This window comes from Ranitomeya imitator, chromosome 1, assembly GCF_032444005.1.
Source record: "Ranitomeya imitator isolate aRanImi1 chromosome 1, aRanImi1.pri, whole genome shotgun sequence".
NCBI classification, from domain to species: Eukaryota; Metazoa; Chordata; class Amphibia; order Anura; family Dendrobatidae; genus Ranitomeya; species Ranitomeya imitator.
Genome location: NC_091282.1, coordinates 911,999,902 through 912,025,155, shown reverse-complemented (window position 1 = coordinate 912,025,155; position 25,254 = coordinate 911,999,902). Strand labels below are relative to the sequence as shown.

Genomic DNA, 25,254 nt, shown 5'->3' with positions numbered 1-25,254 from the left:
GAACCCACCCTGGACTGGCGTTCAGGTGATGTACTCCGTTGGGGATCTACGTGTCAAACACAATGCCTTCTGCCTGTTCGCCCTGTAGTTTCGCTTCCGACTGATTCCGTTCTTCCCGGACTACCTACTCCATATCTGTCCTACATCGATGTTTTTGACAAAAAAGAAACAGAGATTCTTCCTCCGCATCGAATCTACGATTGCCCGATCGAACTTCTTCCCGGTTCCACTCCACCTAGAGGGAGGATTTACCGAATGTCTCCTGCTGAGACTAAAGCTATGTCTGAGTACGTCCAAGAGAATCTATCTAGGGGATTCATCCGAAAGTCTTCTTCCCCTGCCGGTGCGGGGTTCTTCTTCGTCAAGAAAAAAGACGGATCTCTTCGACCCTGCATTGATTACAGAGGTTTGAACAACATTACTATCAAGAACAAGTACCCTCTGCCCCTTATTCCTGAACTCTTCGACCGATTAAGAGGGGCACAAATCTTTACGAAGCTGGATCTTCGAGGTGCTTATAATCTTGTTTGAATCCGGGCCGGCGACGAATGGAAGACTGCCTTTAACACTCGGGACGGGCATTATGAATACCTAGTCATGCCGTTTGGTCTCTGCAATGCTCCCGCAGTCTTCCAAGAATTCGTCAATGACATTTTCCGAGACCTTCTTTACTCTCGTGTTGTAGTATATCTAGACGACATCCTAATTTTTTCGGCTGACCTACCATCTCACAGAAGAAGCGTCCGTTTGGTTTTGCAACGCCTTAGAGAGAATCGTCTTTATGCTAAGTTTGAGAAGTGTCTCTTCGAACAGACTTCACTGCCTTTTCTCGGATATGTCATCTCGGATTCTGGTCTCAAGATGGACCCTGAGAAGCTGAGAACCATTCCCAGTTGGCCACGTCCCTATGGAACAAAAGCCATCCAGCGCTTTCTAGGGTTCGCCAACTACTACAGGCAGTTTATTTCACATTTCTCCTCGGTAGTTCGGCCTCTTGCTGCTCTCACTCGTAAAGGTGCCAATCCGAAGACTTGGACTCCAGAGGCCGAAAAAGCTTTTGAGCTTCTGAAGCAATCCTTTTCCTCCGCTCCCGTTTTACACCATCCAGAGATCAATAGACCATTCATTCTCGAGGTGGATGCCTCTTCTATCGGTGCCGGGGCAGTGCTCTCTCAAAGATCTTCTACTGGTCGCCTGGTTCCCTGTGGCTTCTTTTCCAAGACATTCTCAGCATCGGAATGTAATTATACCATTGGGGACCGAGAACTCTTGGCCATAAAGCTGGCTCTTGGGGAGTGGAGGCATCTTCTGGAAGGAGCCGTTCATCCGTTTGTGATTTTTTCTGACCACAAGAATTTGGCCTATCTTCAGACTGCACACAGACTTAATCCACGGCAAGCTCGATGGTCCCTGTTTTTTGCCCGCTTCGACTTTGAGCTTCGTTTTCGTCCTGGCGACAAGAACGTCAAAGCAGATGCCCTGTCCAGACTATCGCAGCTTGAGGACATCGACGAGGAACCAGCGCATATTGTGGATCCCGGTAAAATCGTTACTGTGGCCCCTTTAAGTATAAGCTGTCCACCTCCGGGTAAAACATTTGTCACTGAGAAGGACAGAGAGACAGTGCTGCGTTGGGGACATTCCTCCAAATTGGCAGGCCACGCCGGGATTAGAAAAACCTCCCTTCTCATCTCTCGCTACTATTGTTGGCCCTCGTTACGTCATGATGTCGAGGAGTTTGTCGTCTCCTGCCCTTCCTGTGCCAAGTGCAAGGTGCCTAGACAATTACCTCGTGGAGGGTTACTTCCTCTTCCTGTGCCTTCGAGTCCTTGGCAACACATCGCCATGGACTTCATTACCGATTTACCGAGATCCTCTGGTTGTACAGCCATCCTTACGGTGGTAGATCGGTTCTCTAAGATGGCCCATTTCGTTCCCTTGTCTGGACTTCCCTCAGCTCCAGAATTGGCGAGGATCTTTATTTCTAATATCTTCAAACTCCATGGGTTCCCTTTAAACATCGTGTCTGACCGAGGAGTCCAGTTTACATCACGATTCTGGAGAGCGTTATGCAAGCTTTTGAAGGTATCACTAGATTTTTCATCAGCCTATCACCCTCAGACTAATGGTCAAGCTGAACGAACAAATCAGATTGTGACTGCCTATCTTCGTCATTTCATCAATTCCCACCAAGATGATTGGGTAAACCTTCTGCCTTGGGCCGAATTCGCCTATAACAATCATTCTAGTGAATCCTCAGCCAAGTCTCCTTTTTATGTCGTATTCGGAGAACATCCGAATATGCCTCTTCCAATTTCTTCCACTACTGGAGTTCCGGCAGCAGACTCTTTGACTTTAAATTTTTCTGCAATTTGGGGTGAGGTTAAAGAGGCTCTCAAAAAGACTTCTGTTAAAATGAAGAGACATGCCGACAAGAAAAGCTTAGATTCTTTCTCATTTTTACCAGGCGATAAAGTTTGGCTCGCCTCTCGTTACATTAGGCTCAAGATACCATCCTATAAACTTGGTCCTCGTTTCATCGGTCCCTTCGAGATTCTGAGTCGAGTCAACGAAGTTGCCTACAAGCTGAAGTTGCCCGCTTCGCTCCGGATTCCCAACACTTTTCATGTGTCTCTGCTCAAGCCTATTGTTCTTAATTGCTTCCATCCTTCTTCCTGTACCTCTCCTCAGCCTGTCCATGCTGATAACATCTTTGAGGTGATGGATATTCTAGCCAAGAAGAGTATTCGCGGGAGAGAGTTTTTCCTAGTGGATTGGAAGGGGTTTGGGCCTGAGGAAAGATCCTGGGAACCTCGAGAGAATATCGATGCACCTCGTCTACTTAACAAATTCCTCTCTAGTTTTAGGAAGGGAGATTTTAAAGAGGGGGGTACTGTTACAGCGGCTGCTCACCGCTCTGTTCCTGGTCCTCAGCGTGCCGCGTCCGCTCCCCTCGCTCGCTCTTCTTTCAGCGCTCGGCGCGTTGTCCTCTCCTCCTCTCGGGCGGCGCCATCTTCTTCTGGCATCGCTCGTTCCTGCGCTCCTACTTCCGGCGCTCCTGCGCAGGCGCGCAGACTTCAGCATTAGATACAGCCTCACAGCTCCGGATCACCTAGCACCGGATGTGGTGCATCTGCAGCCAATCACCATGGAGAGCACGGTATTTCAGGCCACCTCCTCTGCTAGGAGGTGCCTGAGTATCTTTAGTGTTTGCTTAGTCTCTGGCCGTTCGCTGTGTCTCTGTACTTGCTCTGCGGTCCGGCGCTAGTATTTACTGTGTTTGTTTTCCGTTACTTTGTTTCAGTTCCCTCTCCGTCCCTGGTTCTCCTCTGCCGATTCCTGCCTTCCGTTCCCGTGTCTTCTGCCTCTGGATTTTCCGCTGCTGATTCCGGTCCTCAGTTTTGTCTACTCTTCAGCCTTCCCTTTACTTGAGCCGTCCCTTCTGGTATCCGCTACCGTGGTAAGGTAACCTCTGGGCCTGCTCCTAAACAGCCCCTGTATAGGGGTTGGTTAACACCGGGTCTGCTTGCCCACGAGGGGGACTTCCACGGTCCAGAGGGTCCACTCTCGTACCCATCTCTGTAGTCCTAACATATATGATGTAGTCACTATTGACACTCAGCATCTAAGGGGTTAAACAGATTTGGACAGTGCAAACACTGATTGTGGCTGATGCAGCAAGTTGTCAGCTATAATGTACAGCCGATAGATGCTGGATTGTCACCTGTATGGGGAGGCTATTCTCTTATATCTCAGGTCAGTTAAAAGGCGTATTGGCGGTCATTAAGGGGTTAAAAAAAATCAGTGCTTTCAGACCTCAAATAATGCAAAGAAAACAAGTTCATAATCATTTAGAAACAACAATACTAATGTTTTAACTCAGGAAGAGTTCAGAAATCAATATTTTGTGGAATAGCCATGATTTTTAATCACAGCTTTCATGCGTCTTGGCATGCTTTCCACCCGTCTTTCACACTGCTTCTGGTGTAAAAATTTAAGCAGTTCTTTGTTTGATGGCTTGTGACTATCCATCATCCTCTTGATTACATTCCACAGGTTTACAATGGGGTTCAGGTCTGGAGATTGGGCTGCCCATGACAGGGTTTTGATGTGGTGGTCTCTTAATTTTTGCCAGAGCTGTATATTTGCTTGAACAGCTGCATTACAAAAATGACATTGTGTATATGCATACTGTGCATGCTGTACATATACTGTACATATACTGTTTGCATTATGCGCATGTGCATATTTTACATACAGCATGCTTGTGTGCAGTTTTGGACTATGTGCATGCATGTGTAATGTGCTAATGTATGTACTGTATAATGTACTAACATGTCCATATTTTACACAGTGGTGCTTGAAAGGTTGAGAGCCCTTCTGAATTCTCCTTACTTCAGCATACCTTTCACCTTAAACTGAATAATATTATTACAAAAGTTATAAAAGTAGAGAAAGAGACCCAAATCAAACTAATACGTAAAAAATTAGAGAATTTGTAATTTTATAAATGAGGAAAATGGTCTAATATTACATATCTTTATAGGGGTGGTCCACTACTAGGCCAACCCCTTCTCAATCTGAATGTTTGCCCCCATTAAAATAAAAACACCTATTCTCACCTCCTGTGCTGTTTCAGCGGTGTCGGCACTCACCTTGCAGTTAAACCTATATCTGCAGGTTAACAGCCTTTTCTTCATATGGCAAGTTCTGTTTAAAGGGGTTGTCCACTGCTAAGACTTACAAGTAATAAGTAATCAAGAGGAAGTGGGAGAGTAACCCTAGCTCTCACTTCCTCTTGATTACCTATTACTTAAAGAGCAGCTGCATCTCTCACTTCCTCTTGATTATTTATTACTTAAAGAGCAGCTGCAGCTCTCACTTCCTCTTGATTATTTATTACTTAAAGAGCAGCTGCAGCTCTCACTTCCTCTTGATTACTTATTCATCTGAAGGCGGTGATAGTGAAACCGGCGATGATTGGGTGCAGGTCTGGGTGACGCAGCAACCTCATGTGAGAATGCAAGTGCTGACACAGCTGGAATGGCGCGGTGGAGCACAGGGGCGGAGTATAAGTATTTTTATTTTATCGAGGGAAAACATTCAGATAAAAAATGGGTTGTCCTAGTAGTGGACAACCCCTTTAAAGGGAACCTGCCATGTGAGAAAATACTACTAATCTCCAGATACTGTATGGGATAAACCTACAGGCTAATAGTGTTCTGATGATTTTAGCCGCACTGAAAGCACAACTACCTGGGGGAAATGAACTTTATTCCTCCAGGCAGCCTTGAGTTGTAAGTCATGGAGGTACGGCCGGCGCGGCTTCAGTCAACGTTCAGTACATTGTGAGAGGTGGCTTTAACCATGCTCTGGCACTGACTGATATAAAAAACATACAAAACTCATACCACATATGAAACATGATGGTGGTATTATCACGGTTTGGGTATGCTTGGCTGCAACTGGTGCCAGGAAGGCTCAAGAGAATATGGGTCATGCAGCAAGACAAAGACCTAAATCTCACAAGTCGTTCTACAAAAGAATGGTTAAAGAACAGTAAAATGTGGAATGGCCAAGTCATAGTCATGATCTTAATACTATTGAAATATTGTAGAAGGTCCTGAAGCGGGCCGTTCATAGGAGAACACCCACCGACATAAAGCCCACCAACCTAGTTTTGTAGGCAAGAATGGGCTAAATTTTTCAAAGCCGATGTGCAGAACGAATCAACATTGTGGACAATGAGGTCCCACCAGATACAGAAAGCAAAGGTTCACATACTTTTGCCCCTCACAGACATGTGATATTGGATCATTTTCCTCAATGGAAAAAATGACAAAATCTAATATTTTTAACTCTTTTTTAGCTCATTGAGTTGATTCTCTTTCTCTACTTTTATATATGGGCACAAGTATATCTCTGTTCCTATAAAGGGTGGTGGATATAAGGCTAGTTTCACATTTGCGTTTAAAAACGCAGCGTTTTAAACGCAAACGCATGTGGTGAAAACAACGCATGTAAACGCGTGCAAACGCTGCGTTTTTAGATGCATGCGTTTTTGCATGTGGTAAAAAAACACGGCGTTTTGACACGTTTACATGCGTTTTTTCCTGCGTTTGCGTTTTTGAAACGCATGATGAGAAGTGTGTGACAGCTGCCAATCATCAAAATCAACTAGAAAACCCACTATAAACAGAAATCGCTAGGGTTAGGGTTAGGATCCCTAGGGTTAGGGTTAGGGTTAGGATCCCTAGGGTTAGGGTTAGGATCCCTTTAGGGTTAGTGTTAGGATCCCTAGGGTTAGGGTTAGGGTTAGGATCATTAGGGTTAGGGTTAAGGTTAGGATCCCTTTAGAGTTAGGGTTAGGATCCCTAGGGTTAGGGTTAGGGTTAGGGTTAAGATCCCTAGGGTTAGGGTTAGGATGCCTAGGGTTAGGGTTAGAGTTAGGATCCCTTTAGGGTTAGGGTTAGGATCCCTTTAGGGTTAGAGTTAGGCTTAGGATCCCTAGGGTTAGGGTTAGGATTAGGATCCCTAGGGTTAGGGTTAGGATCCCTTAAGGGTTAGGGTTAAGATCCCGTTAGGGTTAGGGTTAGGGTTGGGGAGTGGCTTATCAGTGTGTATTCTTGTGTTTTTCTATTAAAACGCATGCATTTAAAAACGCAAGCAAACACATGTGCTTAAAAACGCATGCGTTTACATAGACAGCAATACATTTTTTGCCGCAAAAAAGCGCATGCTTTTTTTGCGGCAAAAAACGCCTCTAGAAATTACTACATGTTGCATTTCCGCAACAAAACGCAAGCATAAAAACGATGCATGCGTCATCAAAACGCAGCAAAACGCATGAAAAAAAATGCATGCGTTTTTAATGTTAAGTATAGAAAAAAAAACATGCTTTTTTTGCGCTAAAACGCAGCGGCAAAAAACGCAAATGTGAAACCAGCCTAAACAGAGGTAAATTTCCTCAAAAAGAGATAAAGGTCAATGAAATGGTGATATATAATAAAATACAAGTAAATTCCAATAAATTATTTCACGCTGGTTGAGGGAGTCATTTCAAACCCCTTTAACCACTTCTTGGAGCAGCAGTCTCCATCTGCGGCTTGTCCTAAAGTCACAGGTTCCTTACGAGCCCTGAGTAGGAGAGTGTTTCCTAGAAAACTAGCATGATACCAATGCTTAGGAAAGAAGTAAGTACCTGCATATTTTCTGTGGCATCTCCAAGAAGTCCACCAAAAGTAATAGCATTGGTCACAGTTCCCAAGTAAATAAAAAGTATGGCTGAGAGCGACTGGATGCTTAATGCGTCATAAAAGTCACTGCCAAAAAAGGGGGCCTTTCTTTTGATGTCTTCAACTAATCCTCCACAAAATCTGTTAATATAAAAATGTTAATATATTAAATAAAGTGAAGAGTCTGTCAGAACGATATACTGTACATCAGTACTGTAATAATATAATAGTATGCAAGATATAACAATAATCTTAGAATAATAATAACATAAAACAATCATAATATATAATAGTTCTAATATGTACAGGATATCCGCACGCTCTTTAAAATTGAAATTGCAACATCAAGAAGGAAAAGCTGTGTAGTTATGGAATTCATAGGATCGATAGACATGGTGATAACATGCAACTGATGAAGCAACAGCAGCAACAATTTCAAAACATCTTAATTTATTTATTATTATTTATTTTACTCACTTACATAGCGCCATTAATTCCAAAGCGCTTTAGAGACATTATCGGTCCCCGTAATTTAAATTCCCTATCAGTATGTCTTTGGAATGTGGGAGGAAACCGGAGAACCCAGAGGAAACCCACACAAACACGGGGAGAACATACAAACTCCTTGTAGATGTTGTTCCGGGTGGGATATGAACCCAGGACCCCAGAGCTGTAAGGCTGCCGTGCTAACCACACATAAAACCCCAATAAAATACATTTAAGCCTGTGAGTGTAACATGACAATTTGAAAAAGTTCACAGGGTATGAATACTTTTTTAGGGTGTTGTAGCAGTGGTGGCGGGTCTCCCTGGTAATCAGCAGTAAAATATAGAATAATAGTATTAACATCGGGAGAGCACTATCCAACTGTTTCTATTTATGAAAATGGGAGCAATCATTTATGATAAGCAGAGGTGTAACTAGGAGTTCAGCTTGGGGTGCGCATCTGAGTGCGCCCCTAACTGCAAACCTAGATTACATGGATCGCCCCCAGGAGCAGGGCAATGGGGTACTTGGTACCAGGTCCTTCAGTCCCTTCTGCGGAGATATCACGGTGGCCCGACCCGGTCCGTGGCCCTGCTAAGGGGCGCCCAATTGAAGGTGATGTAAGTTTGTCAAGTGTTCATGACGCCACCTGTGGTATTCGGTCAGGGTGACCAACGCTGCTTAGGGGTCCACAGGGGTGATGTTATGGCAGATAAATGGAATACCTTCCCACAGGTGAAGTGTTTCCCCAGGGCTTCCCAGTAGTGTAGATGTTGATGGTGGGTGATGCGAGACACGGTGAATAACGAGGACACAGTGGGTGCAGTCTCTTTACCTTTACTGAAGGCTTCAGCATCCACAGTCCGGGGTACCAGGTCACAGGGTCGGCAGAGTCCGGCCGGTCTGATGGCAACTACAGAGTCCCCTGATCCAGGTGGAAATCAGTAGCCTTCCCTTTGCACACAGTAATGTAGTAGGTCCCTACTTGCATTAGCTCTTAATAGGGTCCTCACTCTTGTTACTCTTCTCCTGTCCCCCAGATGGATAGGACAAAACCCGTATGACGGTGGTGGCCTGAGGCTATTTTATAGGGACCCTAGTGTCGCCCCTCCTCCGCGTTGCCACCTTGTCTGCTTAGGCTCTTAGGTCGGACAGCCAACTTGGAGATGACTGCCCTGCCGGTCTCTGAAGTAAAGCCATAGAGTCTATTACTCCCTCGGTGCTCCGGCCACCGGTACTGCGCTTCAGGTGGCGGCAGCCTGCTTCTAGCTTGTCTCCCACTGATTTGTTACTCCTGTTGCTACACCTTCATTTCTCACTCACTACGACACGTTTCCCTTCTTGTCCTTTCCTAGGATGCTGCCGCAATCAGGTGCAGGCACAGCTCCTTGTGCCTTCTGTCCTCCTCCTCAGACCGTAGTCTGGATCTGACTGGGCCTTGCTCCAGCCAGCTCGGCCTGGAGACCTTTCTCGCTAGTATCCAGCCAGGAACTCCTCTCTCCTCCAACTCCCAACTCTTTCTGCCTCTCTTCCTAACCAACCCACCAGTATTACCCTAATGTGAGGAGTGGCCTAGTAGATAGAACCCTTAGCTCCTCCTGGTGGGCTGGAGTGTGAAATGTGTGTGTGGCTGTGATACCTGGCAGGGTTTAACTCCTTTGGTGCCATCAGATATAACATCACTCCCCCTGGTGGGAGAGCAACATCACTGCAACCACCAGGACTCTGGGGCGCTACATACAACTATGGTGGGCGAAGGGGAACCTCAGCAGATTGCCACGCTGTTGCTGAAAATGAATTTCTACAAAACATGTAAAAGTTTTGGCCCCCCTGGTCAAAATTACTGTTATTAATAGTGATGAGCGAGTGTACTCGTTGTTCGGTGGAGATTTAGTTTTTGTTGACGCAGCTGCATGATTTGCGGATGCTAGACAGGCTGAATACATGTGGGGATTCCCTAGCAACCAGGTAACCACCTACATGTACTCAGGCTGGCTAGCAGCCGTAAATTATGCAGCTGCATCGACAACAACTAAATCTCCGAGCACTCACAAATACTTGGAGACCACCCGAGCATGCTTGGGAAAACCCGAGCAAGGAGTACACTCGCTCATCGCTAGTTATTAACAGTTAAGCAAGTTGAAGATGAAATGGTCTCAAAAAGGCCTAAAGCTAAGGATGACACATTTTCTTTGTATTTTAGGCAAAAAAAAAAAAAAATATATATATATATATATATATATCTTCAGCTATCGCACTTTAAAAATTACTAAAATGAAATGGGCGGAAGTAAAAGTTTGGGCACCTTGCATGGTTAGTACCTACTCGCACCCCGTTTTGAAAGTATAACAGCTTGTAAATGGTCTTTGTAGCCAAACAAGAGTATTGCAATTATTGTATGAAGGATTTTCAGTCATTCTTCCTTGGATAATTGAGTCACCGTGCTGTATCGAGTATGAGCGTCATGAGCAAATATACAAACATTTCATAGAATCATTGAATGTTAAAGTTGGAATAGACCTCCAGGGTCATCAGGTCCAACACCTTGCTCAATGCTCATTGACATGCTATCAATGAGATTAATGCTGGTCAGAGGAATGTTCTGCCAAGCTGAATATACATGGCATGGAAATAATCAAGATCAAGTACAGGAATCACCCTCTGCAAATCAGGAGATGCTGCATGCAATAGTAGCACATGACTGTTCACAGTAAAACGAGAAACGTTAATTCATGAAGGCCTCGGCATGGAATTTTCCATGTGGTCTTCAGACTAATTGCATCCAAGACAAAAGCTAAACTCATCATGAAAGACAATAGACTGCCATTCTAGTCTCCGTTGCCCTCCTGCTCTCCACCATGATGGCTTTTGACAGCAGTGACGTGAGGTCATAGCCCAAAGCTGTGTAAACACATTCTGATTGTCTGTGTATACACTATTTAATGCCATAGGCTTGGTATGTGACATCTAATTTCACTTGCAGTACAGAATGGATCATTATGTTGCTTATCTTTAAATCAAACGAGATCATGTGGGCAACTCCACGAATAGAATTTCATGAATCAACGCAACATTGGTAGTACTCACAGGATTATGTTGTGAGGTGTGAAAATGTACGGTATACGAACCTCTCTAGTCTCAATTCCAAGTACACTAATATCTAGATGTTACACTGACTGTCTCAATAAGTATTCTTCACCACAACAACCCCAGGCTGCATTTTGCTCATTCTACTGTGATCAGCATGTGTAGCCTAAATGTTCTACCATGACCTGCAGTGTTATTGGACTTGTCTGCCATTGAGTACATTTGGAACATCTGAAACTTCATAGGTCAGCAATGGCAAAGAGAGCTGCCAGAAATGGATCTTGATGATTTGTGTGTCCAAGTACATTCATGATGACTGACCATTCCTCAGACAACCATTAATAACCTCATTAAGGCCTCATTCAGATGTCCATTTTTGAGTATGAGTGCTATCCTGTGGTTTTCACAGAAAGCCATTCACATGTTGGTGATTTTTTGTGGACTGCACAGTCTGAAGAAAATCCCGGAGACATGTCTGATTTTGATTTGAGGTGGAATCAAAGTTGGCAATGCAAGTGTATGGGTAATGAAAAAATTTGCAAGCTTCAGTGCCATCGAAGTGCGATCCGATTTTCACAGACTTTTTTTCTCCATGTGCGAGTAAAATGATGACACTAGCCCACACTCTGATCAAACTCTGATTACATTATGATCAATGCCTGATCAAAATAATAGGTCCATTTTAGTGATGAGAGAGTGTGTTCGTTACTAGAGTTTTCTGAGCATGCTCTGGTGTTCTCTGAGTATCTGGGGCATGCTCGTAGATTATGGTTTTGTCTCTGCAGCTGCATGATTTGAGACTGCTAGACAGCCTAAATACATGTGGGGATTCCTTAGCAAACAGGCAATCCCATTACTTGTTCAGGTTGTCTAGCAGCCACAAATCATGCAGCTGCGGAGACACAAACATAATCTACGAGCACGCCCAAAATACTCGGAGACCACCCAAACATGCTCAGAAGTCTCAAGTAACGAGCACACTTGCTCATCACTAATCCATTTTTTCTATGTGAGAAAAATGGACACCTGAATGAGGGCATACAAATGAAAATGAGCTTGTACTGATATCCTGCTATTATATCATACTAGATGGTAGCCCGATTCTAATGCATCGGGTATTCTAGAATATGTATGTAGTTTATTTATGAAGATTTTAGAGAATAAAACATTGAATACACAGGATTCGGCCGGCCGCAACCAATTAGCGAAGCGTGGTTCAAATCCCGCGCCAATTCGCGGCCAGACTGCGCCTGTCGCTGATTGTTTGCGGCCGGTCATGTAGTTTATAGCACAACCACGTAGTATATAACAGCCCACGTAGTAAACAGCACAGCCACGTAGTATATTGCACAGCCACGTAGTATATAGCACAGCCATGTAGTATATAGCACAGCCCACGGAGTATATAGCAGAGCCCACGAAGTATATAGCACAGCCCATGGAGTATATTGCACAGCCCACACAGTATATTGCACAGCCCATGTAGTATATTGCACAGCCCACGTAGTATATTGCACAGCCCGCGTAGTATATTGCACAGGCTGCTTAGTATATTGCACAGCCCACGCAGTATATTGCACAGCCCGCGCAGTACCATGCACGCAGTATATAACACAGGCCACGTAGTGTATAACACAGGCCACGTATTGTATAACACAGGCCACGTAGTGTATAGCGTAGCCCACGCAGTACATTGCACAGCCCGCATAGTACATTGCACAGCCCGCGTAGTACATTGCACAGCCCTCGTACTATATTGCACAGCCCGTGTACTATATTGAACAGCTTGCGTACTATATTGCACAGCCCGTGCAGTACATTGCACAGCCCGCGCAGTACATTGCACAGCCCACGCAGTACATTGCACAGCCCACGCAGTACATTGCACAGCCTGCGTACTATATTGCACAGCCCGCATACTATATTGCACAGGCCGCGCAGTACATTGCACAGCCCGCGCAGTACATTGCACAGCCCGCGCAGTACATTGCACAGACTGCGCAGTACATTGCACAGCCCATGCAGTATATTGCACAGCCCACGTAGTTTATAGCACAGCCCACGCAGTATATTGCATAGCCCACGCAGTATATTGCCCAGCCCACGTAGTATATTGCCCAGCCCACGTAGTATATTGCACAGCCCACGCAGTATATAGCAATGTGTGCACCATATCCCTGTTAAAAAAGAATTAAAATAACAAAGTTATATACTCACCCTCCGTTGGCCCCCCGATCAAAGCAGTCTCGTGAGACCACTACGTCATCATCTCGCGAGACTGCAATGCATGGAGCGGTCACCGGGACGTCGCGAGGAGTGGGAAAGGCCTGTTCCTGATCCGGGGGGCCGACGGACGGTGAGTATATAACTATTTTTTATTTTTTTTATTATTTTTAACATTAGATCTTTTTACTATTGATGCTGCATAGGCAGCATGAATAGTAAAAAGTTGGTCACACAGGGTTAATAGCAGCGTTAACCGAGTGAGTTACACCACGGTCAACGCTGCCATTAACCCTGTGTGAGCACTGACTGGAGGGGATTATGGAACGAGCACTGAGTGCGGGGAGGAAGGAGCGTCCATTTTTCCGCCGGACTGCGCCCGTCGCTGATTGGTCATGGCTGTTTTGCCGCGACCAATTAGCGACTTGGATTTCCATGACAGACAGAGGCTGCGACCAATGAATATCTGTGACAGAGAGACAGACAGAAAGACAGACAGAAAGACAGACAGACAGACGGAAGTGATCCTTAGACAATTATATAGTAGATATTTTGCACCATAAACTCAATGAAGTTGTTTTGATCATCCACTCCTGGTAATTTTGTGAACTATCACCAACTGTTCCCATGAGTTGATTGAAAACTATTGCGAATCCTATGCAGAACAGAATGTGGGGGTCCATTTCACATTTTTCTGAGGGAAAACTAGGTGAGATGAATTAGGCAAAAAAAAAAAATCATAGAACAGCATCGTGATAAAATAAATGAAATACACAGTGCCTCAATAATATGGGTACACAGCACTATAGAGTAATTAGCAGTACTCAGATCCTGGGTTTGGTTGTCAAGCATTAATGACCAGGATGGTTGTGGAGGTCCCTATTTTGTAGTGTCTCAGCATTTAATTTTCTTTTTTGCCCTCCCTGCAGTCCAACCCTTAAAATGTCAACTGCACAACCTTTAAAGCAATGGCATTTTAGACAGAACAGTAGTATATATGCAACAACTGATATATTTGTCTAGGACACTGTATACTATTGTATCACTGACCGTCCAGTCCTCTGCAGCTCCGGAGAGTCACCATGGCCTCCACCTCCATGACCATCATCATGTGGAGTGTCTCCATTCATCTGCACGCTTTCCCCACCTGAGTACATGTTTTTCCTGTGGGTAGGACAATAATAGGGACTGTCAAAGTATATTTAATAACATATACAGTAGCAATGAACAGATCATATCCAAGGAGAATGGAAACCATATATATATTTCAAATATTTCTAAATAGATACATCAAGAAATGTTATAATCAGTTTTATGTAATCTAATAATGCTCCGTGGAAAGGTTATACACTATCCTCTTCTAACTTTGTTAATGAATTTACAAAATGAATATATAGAATTCAGAACTGTACCTCTTATCAGAAGATGGAAGAGTCTTTGGCGGTTCTATCCTTATTGCAGGGTCCCATTCACCGGGTGGAAGCACTATCACCTCATCCAGAAACTCGTCAATTCCAGCAATCAGGTCTTGCCTGTCTTTTGCTTTATAGGCAATATCATGGAATACCTAGAATGATATGATTACAGTATTTTTTACAAAAAGTCCAAAGAAATGTTTCGAAATACATCCCACAAGCCTGGCGGAGCACAGCCCTACTACGGACATTTGTATTTTTGTTTGCCTGAGCTAAAGGCTGTTTGTTTTTTGTTTTGCTTCTGGGTTTATGAACTTTTAAAGGAACAAGCCTCCTGTTTTCCTCCCATTGCACCCAAGTGAGTAGAGAAGATACCAGGGAAAATGGAGCATTACAATGATGGCAGACTACTGTTGGATGCTTCAGACAGACATTCCGGATACTACTCACAAGCGTAAAAGCACTAAGAGGAGTCTCACAGGAAATAAAAGGTCGATTTTAGTGCGCCTTAGTGTGTTAATTTCAGTTCAAAAAATTATTTTCATGAAAAATTTGTAATAAAAAACTAATTTTATAAGTCTATTGTCATTATTTCGTGGTATTGCCTTACTTAAAAATAGCTACCTAAATTGTCAGGAAACGTGATGTCCTATGACAAAACGAAGGTCATTTACAGATTCAGTGCACCAAAAAACATAAAGATTATCTGGAATAACCAAAACAGCTCTTGAATTTTTATTTTTTTGCAGACGTGTTACAGTTGATCATTGGCTCTAGCAACAGCAAAGATATCATGCGGCCAATCCCCTCATCGATTAGCCCAAAATGTGCTAAAATTGTTCTTATATGCTACTACTAATGTTTAACAGCAATGTATTCCACGGTGCTAAAATTACATATTTTTATATTAAGGGCTATTACTTGACTTCACAAATATACATCTTTAATAAAAAATAAATAAAGATACGTCAGCGTTACCTCGTCAGACATTAAAGTAGCTATACTTCTTCCAATCTCATGATACGACTTGGCTTTTCCTTTTGGTCCCAGTAGGATGAAAAGGAATCTGAATGCAAAACAGTTTGTAAGTAAAAAAGAGAAGAGAGAAAAATGAAACAACATTGTAACAATATTAAATCTAAACAAATAATTACCATTATAATTAGACATATATATGTGCGGAATACTTTTCAATGTAATATGACAAAGGACATTGTAGATTGTAAGCTCTTACGGGCAGGGTCACAATTATTTTTCCTTTAATTATTGTATTATCTTGAACGTTGTTACTTATGACTTGTATATGAACTGTTAAACTGTAAAGCGCTGAGGAATATGTTAGCGCTATATAAATGAAGAGTATTATTATAAAGGAAGAGTACGGTAAATTGCACAGGATTGGCTCAGTGCACAAAAAACTTCGTCTTTGAGGATACTCTAATTACTATGCATACAGTGTGTGGAAATATCAACTTTTTTCTGAGTTAATATTTACTGTTTGTGGTACAAAGTAATAGGGTATGTTCTCAAGGTCAGTAAACGCAGCAGGTTGGACGCTGTGTATATCCGCAGCGTCCAACCCGCAGCGGCCAGATGTTACAGCATAGTGGATGTGATTTCATGAAATCCCATCTCCACTATGCGTGCAGGGAGACGCCTCCGGCTTCCCTGCGGAGATGGACATGTGGCGCGTCTTTCCAGACCACAGCATGTCTATTTATCTTGCGGAGATGCTCAGTCTCCATAAGATAAATATCACCAGTCCAATGTATTGGGCACTGTGATTCCACATGGTTCAATGAACACATGCGGAATCACCTACGTTGAAAAGCTGGCAGCACTTTGGACAGAGCGGACATGTGCTGCTTCCAAAGCGCTGTCTAAGGCTGGCGTCACACTGGCGTATTGCACCTGATGCGAGATTATCGGATGCAATATGCTAATGACACTCGGCTCCTGCTCGCAGCAGAGCAGGAGCCGAGTGTCATGCGTCTGTGCCCCGATTCTCCCGCACAGGGAGGATCGGAGCACAGCTGCAGAGGAGATGGAGAAATGAATTTCTCCATCTCCTCCATTGCTGGGGTCCGCTTATAGTGCACATCACTCGGATGATATCCGAGTGGTGTGCGCTGTCTCACTCGCACCCATAGGCTTATATGGGTGCGAGTGAGCCGAGAGTTTTCCTCGGTCTGAGACAATCGCAGCATGCGAGGAAAACGGCCGACAAAAAGTCGGCTGCTGGGAGCTGCCCCATAGCTTAATATTGGTCCGAGTGCAATGCGATTTTTTATCGCATTGCACTTGGCCTAATACTGACCGTGGGGATGTAGCCATATGGTTATCAATATCTCCTGATGCCGATCTCAAATTGAAAGTGATGACAGGTTGTCTTTAAAGGCTTCCCTTTAATGAATATGTGAGCAAAATTTTGCGTACAAGACTATCTATCTATCTATCTATCTATCTATCTATCTATCTATCCCATATCTATCTCATATCTAGAAAAGGAAAACACAGCAACCCTATGCATAAGTTTAGGCCAAGTGAAAACACTGAAAAACATTAAAAACATTGAATCCAGATTTTACTACTCAAAAAAATGTACTTCCAAAAATGAATAAAAATGAAGGTTTTTGGAGCATAAATTGGCAAATTCATGTATGCCCATCAACCACGGCAAGGTAACCTCCCTTTGATGGGTCCCTGTTCTACTGTATATGTCACTCTCGGGCTCTCAACCTACAGTTAAATGACACTCGTGTCTTCTGGGTTTAGCCTACAATTTATGAGCAGGTAGAACTGATTACGGTCACATGCAGGTCAATGGGAAGAGTGCAGAATCAGTCTGGAGGCAGCCAACACCCGATAGTTAAATATACAGAAAAAAACCTGACCAACACCTCCTAAGTGTGAACATGTGCAAGCTGCGAGACTGCATTATATAGAAAAAGGAAAACACAGCAGCACTATGCATAAGTTTAGGCCATGTGAAAACACTGAAAAACATTGAAAAGCATAAATTGTAGGCTAAACCCGGGAGAGACATGAGTGTTCATTTAACTGTAGGTTGATAGTCTTAAAGCTAAAATAAAGTTTAAACAGTCACTGTTTGTGGCACAAACCATACCCATTGAAATAGACCAGTCATGATGGGATCTATCTGCTCATAATATTTGGATTGAATTTGTTTGTCTTTATAGCCAATATGATATTGAGGATTGTGCTCCTCTGCTTTTAGTTGGTATTTATAACAGCAAACGAGAGCTTGATAAGTTTCCATGGACGGCTGTTAGCAGAATGCGGAGACGTTCCACTAAACACATTGCTCTCCAGGGATTCCCATATCGGATTTTCACCGGATTCAGACACTGCGAATGACTCCACATTCCTCACAAATGTAAATTTAATTGAATTGCTAAATTACTGATAAAACTTGGTGCTAAAGACAATAAATGCATAATGGATATTTGAAAAAAAATCCATAAAACGCATAAAAGGCATTATTTCCATTAATGTTATGCATTATCCTATTCCTGTTTTATTGTTTTACTATAATATTTCGAAAAAAGTTACATCTCTATAACAATTACATCTAAGAATCCCCTGAACAGAGGTTTTATAAAAAGAAATCTATTTTAAAAAAAAGTAACAAAAAAGAACATTTAAATAAAGATATAAAATATGTGTTTACACTAAAAAAAAACTGAACCTTTCCAGGAAATACAACTTTCCTGCCTACAAAGCCATATGAGGGCTCGTAGTTTTGCGGGACAAGTTTTAGATTTTAATCACACCATTCACTTTAACATATTATGTACTGAGAAACATGAAATTTGACTAAAATTTTTCATTTGTTTTTATAGCATTCAATGTGTCGTAGACAAGACTGGCAATTCTGCAGTACACAACTTTTATAGTGTTTTTTTAGATTTTAGTTCTTAAAAAAACAACAACTACGAAACATAAAATAGTTTTACATCAGAGGTTTTTTTTAAGACATAACTGTGTTTAGACTTGATCAAGACTTGTTATAGGCAACCGCTGGCTGTATAACACCGCCGGCATTTACCTTGCATAACAGATGTCATGAAAGATTAGCAGAAAGTTGGTAGTTCACAGTGAGGATCATTTATTTACTTGAACCTACAAAGTCTTATAAGGTATTATGTATACACTGTTATTGGTATATTTTCATAGAAAATCTGAAAGCTATTACTGTAAATTACCTTAAGACGAATGAAGGCATCTAAGTGAAAGAAGAGATGGATACCAAGATAAGAGAGATGATGAGATCCATTTTCGGGATGTCGGACTTTCAAAAGGCAAGAGTAAATGAGCGCCACACAAGTCCATGTTCAAATTGGCAAACTGCACACTTACTTGGATATTTTAATGTGCGCCTAATAAAAACTATTAGCATCCATGTTTTCTTGATAGGTGATTTGGAGGTGGATCAGGCCTATCTTCACACATACAGACCAATATTTTCACACTCTTTGTTCCATACGCTATTAAATTTATCAATTTTGTTCACAGCTGCTAAACACATTCTTTTACCAGTTATTTATGATCCTAAACAGACCACACAAGAAAGAAAATAAACTATTATTGTACCTGGTGGGCACAGGAACCTCTGTGAGAGATCCAAACATTACGGCATCCTTTAACCGGACAAATGCAATGAAAGGATTCTCCAAGAAGTCAACTTCTCCGACAAGGACATTGGAGGCTTCAGCATCTCTTGGCAGTTTCTTCATGAATTTGTTCTTTAGCTAAGACATAAGCAGACATGGCGTAAGTCGTTTGCATGCATATTCTTCATACAATGGGATGCTGATTCAACAATGAACACCATGTGAAATGCCAGCACAAATGATCAAACATGTCACAAGACAAAGAATCACACTTGTGCTTCGGGTCATTTAAAAAAAGGCTTAGAAGAAATGTCTACTACTGCAGAAAAAACAAACCAAAAATTAGAAAATTTCTTAAATGTTGCCACAATATACTAATGTAACTTGTATTGACAATTCATACATTATCATAGCATATTAATGTGAATTAGACAATACGCAGTTTAAAAAGCGTATACCGTAAATATTCGAGTAAAAGCCAAGTTTTTCAGCACTTTGTTTTGTGCTGAAAACGAATCTCCTCGGCTTATACTCGAGTGAGGGTCCAGGACATGAAGGGAAAGTGGCAGAGCAGCGGGTTACTGAGGCAGGGGCCATCTGATGTGGCTAACTCCGATGCCCGCTGCTAAAGAGAAATGAATATTCACTGTGCTGGCAATTAATATTCATTTCTCTGTAATAGCACCCTGCTTAATAGCAATGAATACTCACTGCACTCCATGCACACAGTTCTGGCATGGGGAGCAGTGAGTGTTCAGGCAGCTGTGCTCTGCTTGTAAGCAGTGCATGGCGTCCCTGCCTTGCGCTTCTTACAATTATAAAGCAGCTGCTGGCACCAGAACAAGACATTGGGAGGGAGCGCAGGAAGGTAAGTGGGATGCTTTATTTTTTTGTATGTTTTTTGATGGGGGCCATACATATTAGGATGGGGGCCATACATTCAAGGATTGGGTCCAATCATTCAAGGATGGGGATGAGGAGCCATGCATATAAGGATGGGGATGGAGAGCCATGCATACAAGGATGGGGATGAGGAGCCATACATGCAAGGATGGGGTTAAGGAGCCATGCAGAAAAGGATGGGCATGAGGAGCCATGTATACAAGGATGGGGATGAGGAGCCATGCATACAAGGGTGGGGATGAGGAGCCATGCATACAAGGATGGGGATGAGGAGCCATGCATACAAGGATGGGGATGAGGAGCCATGCATACAAGGATGGGGATGAGGAGCAATGCATACAAGGATGGGAGGGAGGAGCCATGCATACAAGGATGGGGATGAGGAGCCAATATACAAGGACAGGAGGGGGGAGCCATGCATGCAAGGATGGGGATGAGGAGCCATGCATACAAGGACGGGAGGAGCCATGCATACAACAGTTTTCAGGCAATAGTGTTTCTCATCTGAATAATCAATGCTATGTCTGGTCCCAGATTTTCTCCTGAATATATAGTCAAGGTAAACTATACAAGTGACTACAGAGGTCTGAGATGATCTTGGCGAGATTACATCAGGTTTTCCGTTTGTTCCTAAACTATGTCCATATTATTATTTTGTTGCATATTTGGTGCATCATTTTTCTTTCATTATCTACATTAATTATATTTGATCCTTTTATTTACCTTCTCCTTATTTATGTTATACTTCTATTTTAGTGCACTTTATTATTTTCCTGTATATATTAACACAGATCTTGAAAAAAAACAAGGTTGAAATGTTGAGAATATATGGTAATTTGTTTACCTATTGTCTAAACAAATACAATAAAAATATATTCATGCATTATACAAGATTTTCGATCTACAGTTAGGCCCAGAAATATCTGGACAGTGACCGAATCCTTGCGATTTGTGCTCAACATGTCACCAATTTGGATTCAAAATGCAACAACTGAGATGTTATTGAATTTAGATTTAATTACAGAGGTTAAACAAAAATATCCTGTGAAATGTTTAGGAATTGCAACCATTTTTCTACAAAGCCTCTTCAATTTCAGGGCTTCAAAAGTAATTGGACAAATTCACTTTTTCCTATATAAAATGTTCATTTTTAACACTTTGTAGAGAATCCTTTGCAGACAATGACTGCCTGAAGTCTGGGCACCATGGACGTCACCAATGCTTGGTTTCCTCCTTTGTAATGCTTTCCCAGGCCTTTACTGCAGCTGACTTCAGTTGTTGCTTTCTTGTGGTTTTTTCTGCCTTAAGCATTTGTCTTAAGCATGTGAAATGTAATCTCGATGGGGCTGAGATCGACTGAGTGACTTGTCCATTGCAGAATACTCCACTTTGTCTTTAAAAAAATCCGGGATTGCTTTTTCCGTATGTTTTAGGCCATTGTCCATCTGTACTGTGAAGCGCCGTCCTATCAACCTTGCTGTATTTGGTGGAATCTGAGCAGAAAGTATATCATCCGGCTGCTACTGTCTTCAGTCACATCTACAATTTTTCTGGCTGATGGCACCCGAGATCTGCGGACCAGCGATGGTTAATTAACCAGGAATAGTCACAGTATATCTGACCGGTAGTGCGGGTTACTGTTTTCTTCCACGAGTAACATCTACAATAACCAATAGTGACCGAGTGCCACTAGAAGCTGTGCATGCCCATGTCATCACATCGTCTCCACCATGTCTTACAGAGGATCTGGTACGCATTGTATCATGAGCTGTTCCAAGCCTTCTCCAAACTTTCTTCTTCTCATCATTCTTTTTCAGGTTGATCTTATTTTCATCTGTCAAAAAAACACTTTTCCAGAACTGGACTGGCTTTATTTTAGATTTTTTTTTGCAAAGTCTAATCTGGCCTTTCTATTTTTAAGGCTGATTAATGGTTTGCACCTTGTGCTGAACCTTCTGTATTTGGGCTAATGAAGTCTTCTCTTTATGGTAGACTTAGATCCTGAAACATCTACTTCCTGCCTGGATAATGTTCTTCACTTGGGTGGATGTTTTGAAGACGTTTTTCTTCACCATGGGGAGGATTCTGTGATCATCCATCACTGTTGTCTTCAATGGACATTCAGGCCTTTTTGAGTTCCCAAGCTCAATAGTTTATTTGACCACTCCTAAAATTTCTACTGACAACGGAGAGGATGGGTCAGCTGACCAGATTCCAAAGCACCTGTATTCCTAACAGGGAATCATTGCAAAGTGCTGCCCAAATTGGGACCACAGACAAGCAAAATGAAGATTGAAGATACTTCGGCAATGAACAGGGTAGTAAGTAAAACTTCACATTTATTTAAGGTTAGTTAAAAATACTAGACAGTAGATCCAGCAAATCTACTAATAACCTGATTAACCTACGCGTTTTGACATACCTACTTAATCATGATGTAGGTAGAATATGTATTATAGGTTATTAGTATTTTGTGGAATTGCTGGATCTACTAACTAGCATTTTTAACGAGCCTAAATAAATGTGAAATTTTACTCCGTCACCTGTTCATCGCTGAAGTTCTTCTCTCTTCAATTTGCTGAACATTTCTGTTATCTCTCTGAATAATTTCTTCTTTTTTTCATCCTAATGATTGTCTGTTTCTGTTCCACTGAGAGCCCCCTTGACGGCATGTTGGGGTTTCAGGGCGATAGCTTCCAAATACAAAAATGCAACATCTGAAATCAGCTCCAGACCACTTACCTACTTAACTGATGGTGGATTAATGATAGAATAGCTCATTAAAGAGCTTTTGAGATAATTTTCCAATTACTTTTGGTCCCTTTAAAAAGAGGCAGCTACATATTAAAGAGCTGCAATTGCATAACTCTTACTTCAATTACCATGTGTGTATCCTCAAATTCAGGGCTCCTTCTCACTTGCGCGAGACTCGGATGAGTCTCGCACGGCAATACCCCAGCACTGCACCTGGCACAGAGGAGCGGAGCATGCGGCGGCATGTATTCTTATGCGGCCGCACGCTCCGATCTGATTGCCGGGTGCAGAGCCGGGTTTTAAACATGTGAGACTCATCCGAGTTGCTCGCAAGTGAGAAGGAGCCCTAAAGCTGACAGTCTGCACACCTATATTGATTATATACATGTATTTTGAATATATTTTGATCAACACCTAAAATGCCAAAACTTGTGTCACTGTCTAAATATTTCTGGACCTAACTGCATATCATTGTGCTGGGATCAAATCTAAGGAGAAGGTATTTTCAGTGGATGGAATAGATAATAGTGGAAAAATCCCTATAGATGTTGTTCTCCACAAAAGGGAGAAACAAAAAGTTCTAGAAAATGAGTATTTAGCATTGAAGCAATTAACCAGAAGCCCTACATACAAGCACTATACAAACAGGGATATTGGTGGAAATCAAATATGTGATAATAACTAGAGGCACTGAGTATATCTTTGTGATTCTAAACCTAAACTATAAAGGGTTACCCAAGTACACTAGAAATAAAGTCTATTAAAGAAAGCACCGTATATACTTGCAATGTGGAGGGTCTTGGTTACAGTAATGGTAGATAGAAATCTATAGCACTAGAGCAATAATCCAAAAACGAAGGGTGCGCATACACTGGCCGACAAACAACTACTGATCAGCTGCAGAGAAACTAATCTGCAGTCAATTAATAGCCTACTTAGACAGGCCGGCTGCAGTTCTTAGGGCACAGAATGGTAGTTTATATGATCGTTCAGTGCGCATACAATATCACTATTCTCGGCAGCACATATCTTGTTTACACAAGATATGTGCTGCTGTCAAAAACATTGATTTTTATGCAAGCTTAAACAGCATTTCATTTGACGAATGAGCATTAGGCTAGGTGCAGACAACCGTATGTTTGTGTGGCGCCCCAGGGTCCTGGTCGTCGCAGTAGTAATTGCTTTCCTCTCGGGGAGAGTGATGCTATGTTTGGAGGCAAAGAAGGATAACTGCATCCAGGTATCACAAACAAGCAACACATTTCACACTCCAGGCCACCAGGGGGAGCTCTTGCTCTTACAGTATTTATTAGGTCACTCCCCACATTGGTAAAACTGGTTGCCTGTAGGGAAAGTTAGCGAGTTGCTGGCTGAGCTCCGCTCAGTTAGTTGGTCACTGACAGGGGTGGGATCCTGTCAGAGAACAAAGGAGAAGGATACGGAGCTGTGCATGACCTTAGAGCTGCAGCTCCTAGAAAGAGACATTGAAGGCAGAACTGTATTGCAGTGAGCGTGCAAGGGAGTCGTAGCAAAGGAGTGGATACCAGAAGGGGACCAGCTCTACACAGGCTGCCTCCTTCTGAGGCGCAGGATCCCTGTAGCCGGAACACCGAGGGAGCAATGACCCTTTATGACTTGCTCCAGAGACCGGCAAGACAGCTAATTACACGTTACCTTTCCGCCCTACACCCAGAAGGCACGGTGGCACCCCTTAGAGGCTAGGGCATGATAGAGGCCCTATAAACCGCCTCAAGCCACCAGTCATACGGGTTTGTCCTATCCTATCCGGGGGACAGAGAGAGAGACATTATATCTGCGAGGACCTTATATGAAGCCTTAGGCAGCAAGGGACTACACCACGGCGCTAGAGGAAGGCTACTGATTTCCACTTGGACAAGGGGACTCTGGACTTGCCTCCAAACCAGCCGGACTCTGCCTGCCCTGTGATCTGGTGCCCTGGACTGTGGATGCTGAAGTCTTCAGTAAAGGTAAAGAGACTGCAACCTTGTGTCCTCGTTCTTCCCTGCGCCTCTCACCATACCACCATCTACACAACGGGAAGCCCTGGGGATACACTTCACATGTGGGAAGGTATACCATCTAGCTGCCATAACATCACCCCAGCGAACCCCTTAAAGCAGAGTCGGTCACCCTGACCGAATACCACAGGTGGCGTCACGAACATTCCCCTCAAAGACCTTTCCCTTTTACACGGACGTCCCAGGGCCACAGACTGGGTCAGCCACTGTGACATCCCCCTGAGAACCGCAGGACCCGGAGCCGAGTACCTTTACGGGGCGATTCATTTGCCCATCTGAGAAAATCAGGTCGATTATGCAAATCAAAGTGTGATCAGAGTCTGAGCACAGTGCAATATGATTCTCTTGGATGAGAAAATATAGAAAAAAAGTCTCCATCTTCTCCATTCTGTTAGTCTGTGGAAATCAAACTGCACTCAGATGTTATCCGAGTGCAGTCCAATGATTTCAACGCATTGATTGACTTGCATGGCCGAGT

General features: G+C 42.9%; 1 protein-coding gene across 3 annotated transcripts in view; it reads right to left on the bottom strand.

The window, feature by feature from the left end:
- The window catches only part of SLC4A4 (solute carrier family 4 member 4), a 368,399-nt gene that overhangs the window by 55,642 nt on the left and 287,503 nt on the right, over positions 1-25,254 (bottom strand). For all 3 annotated transcript variants that reach the window (XM_069743508.1, XM_069743505.1, XM_069743507.1), the window contains exons 9-13: positions 19,061-19,218; positions 15,425-15,512; positions 14,444-14,598; positions 14,082-14,195; positions 7,202-7,376 (exon numbers count right to left, since the gene is read on the bottom strand). In XM_069743508.1, the coding sequence (XP_069599609.1) occupies positions 7,202-7,376; positions 14,082-14,195; positions 14,444-14,598; positions 15,425-15,512; positions 19,061-19,218 (690 nt within the window). The remainder of the gene's footprint in view (positions 1-7,201; positions 7,377-14,081; positions 14,196-14,443; positions 14,599-15,424; positions 15,513-19,060; positions 19,219-25,254) is intronic.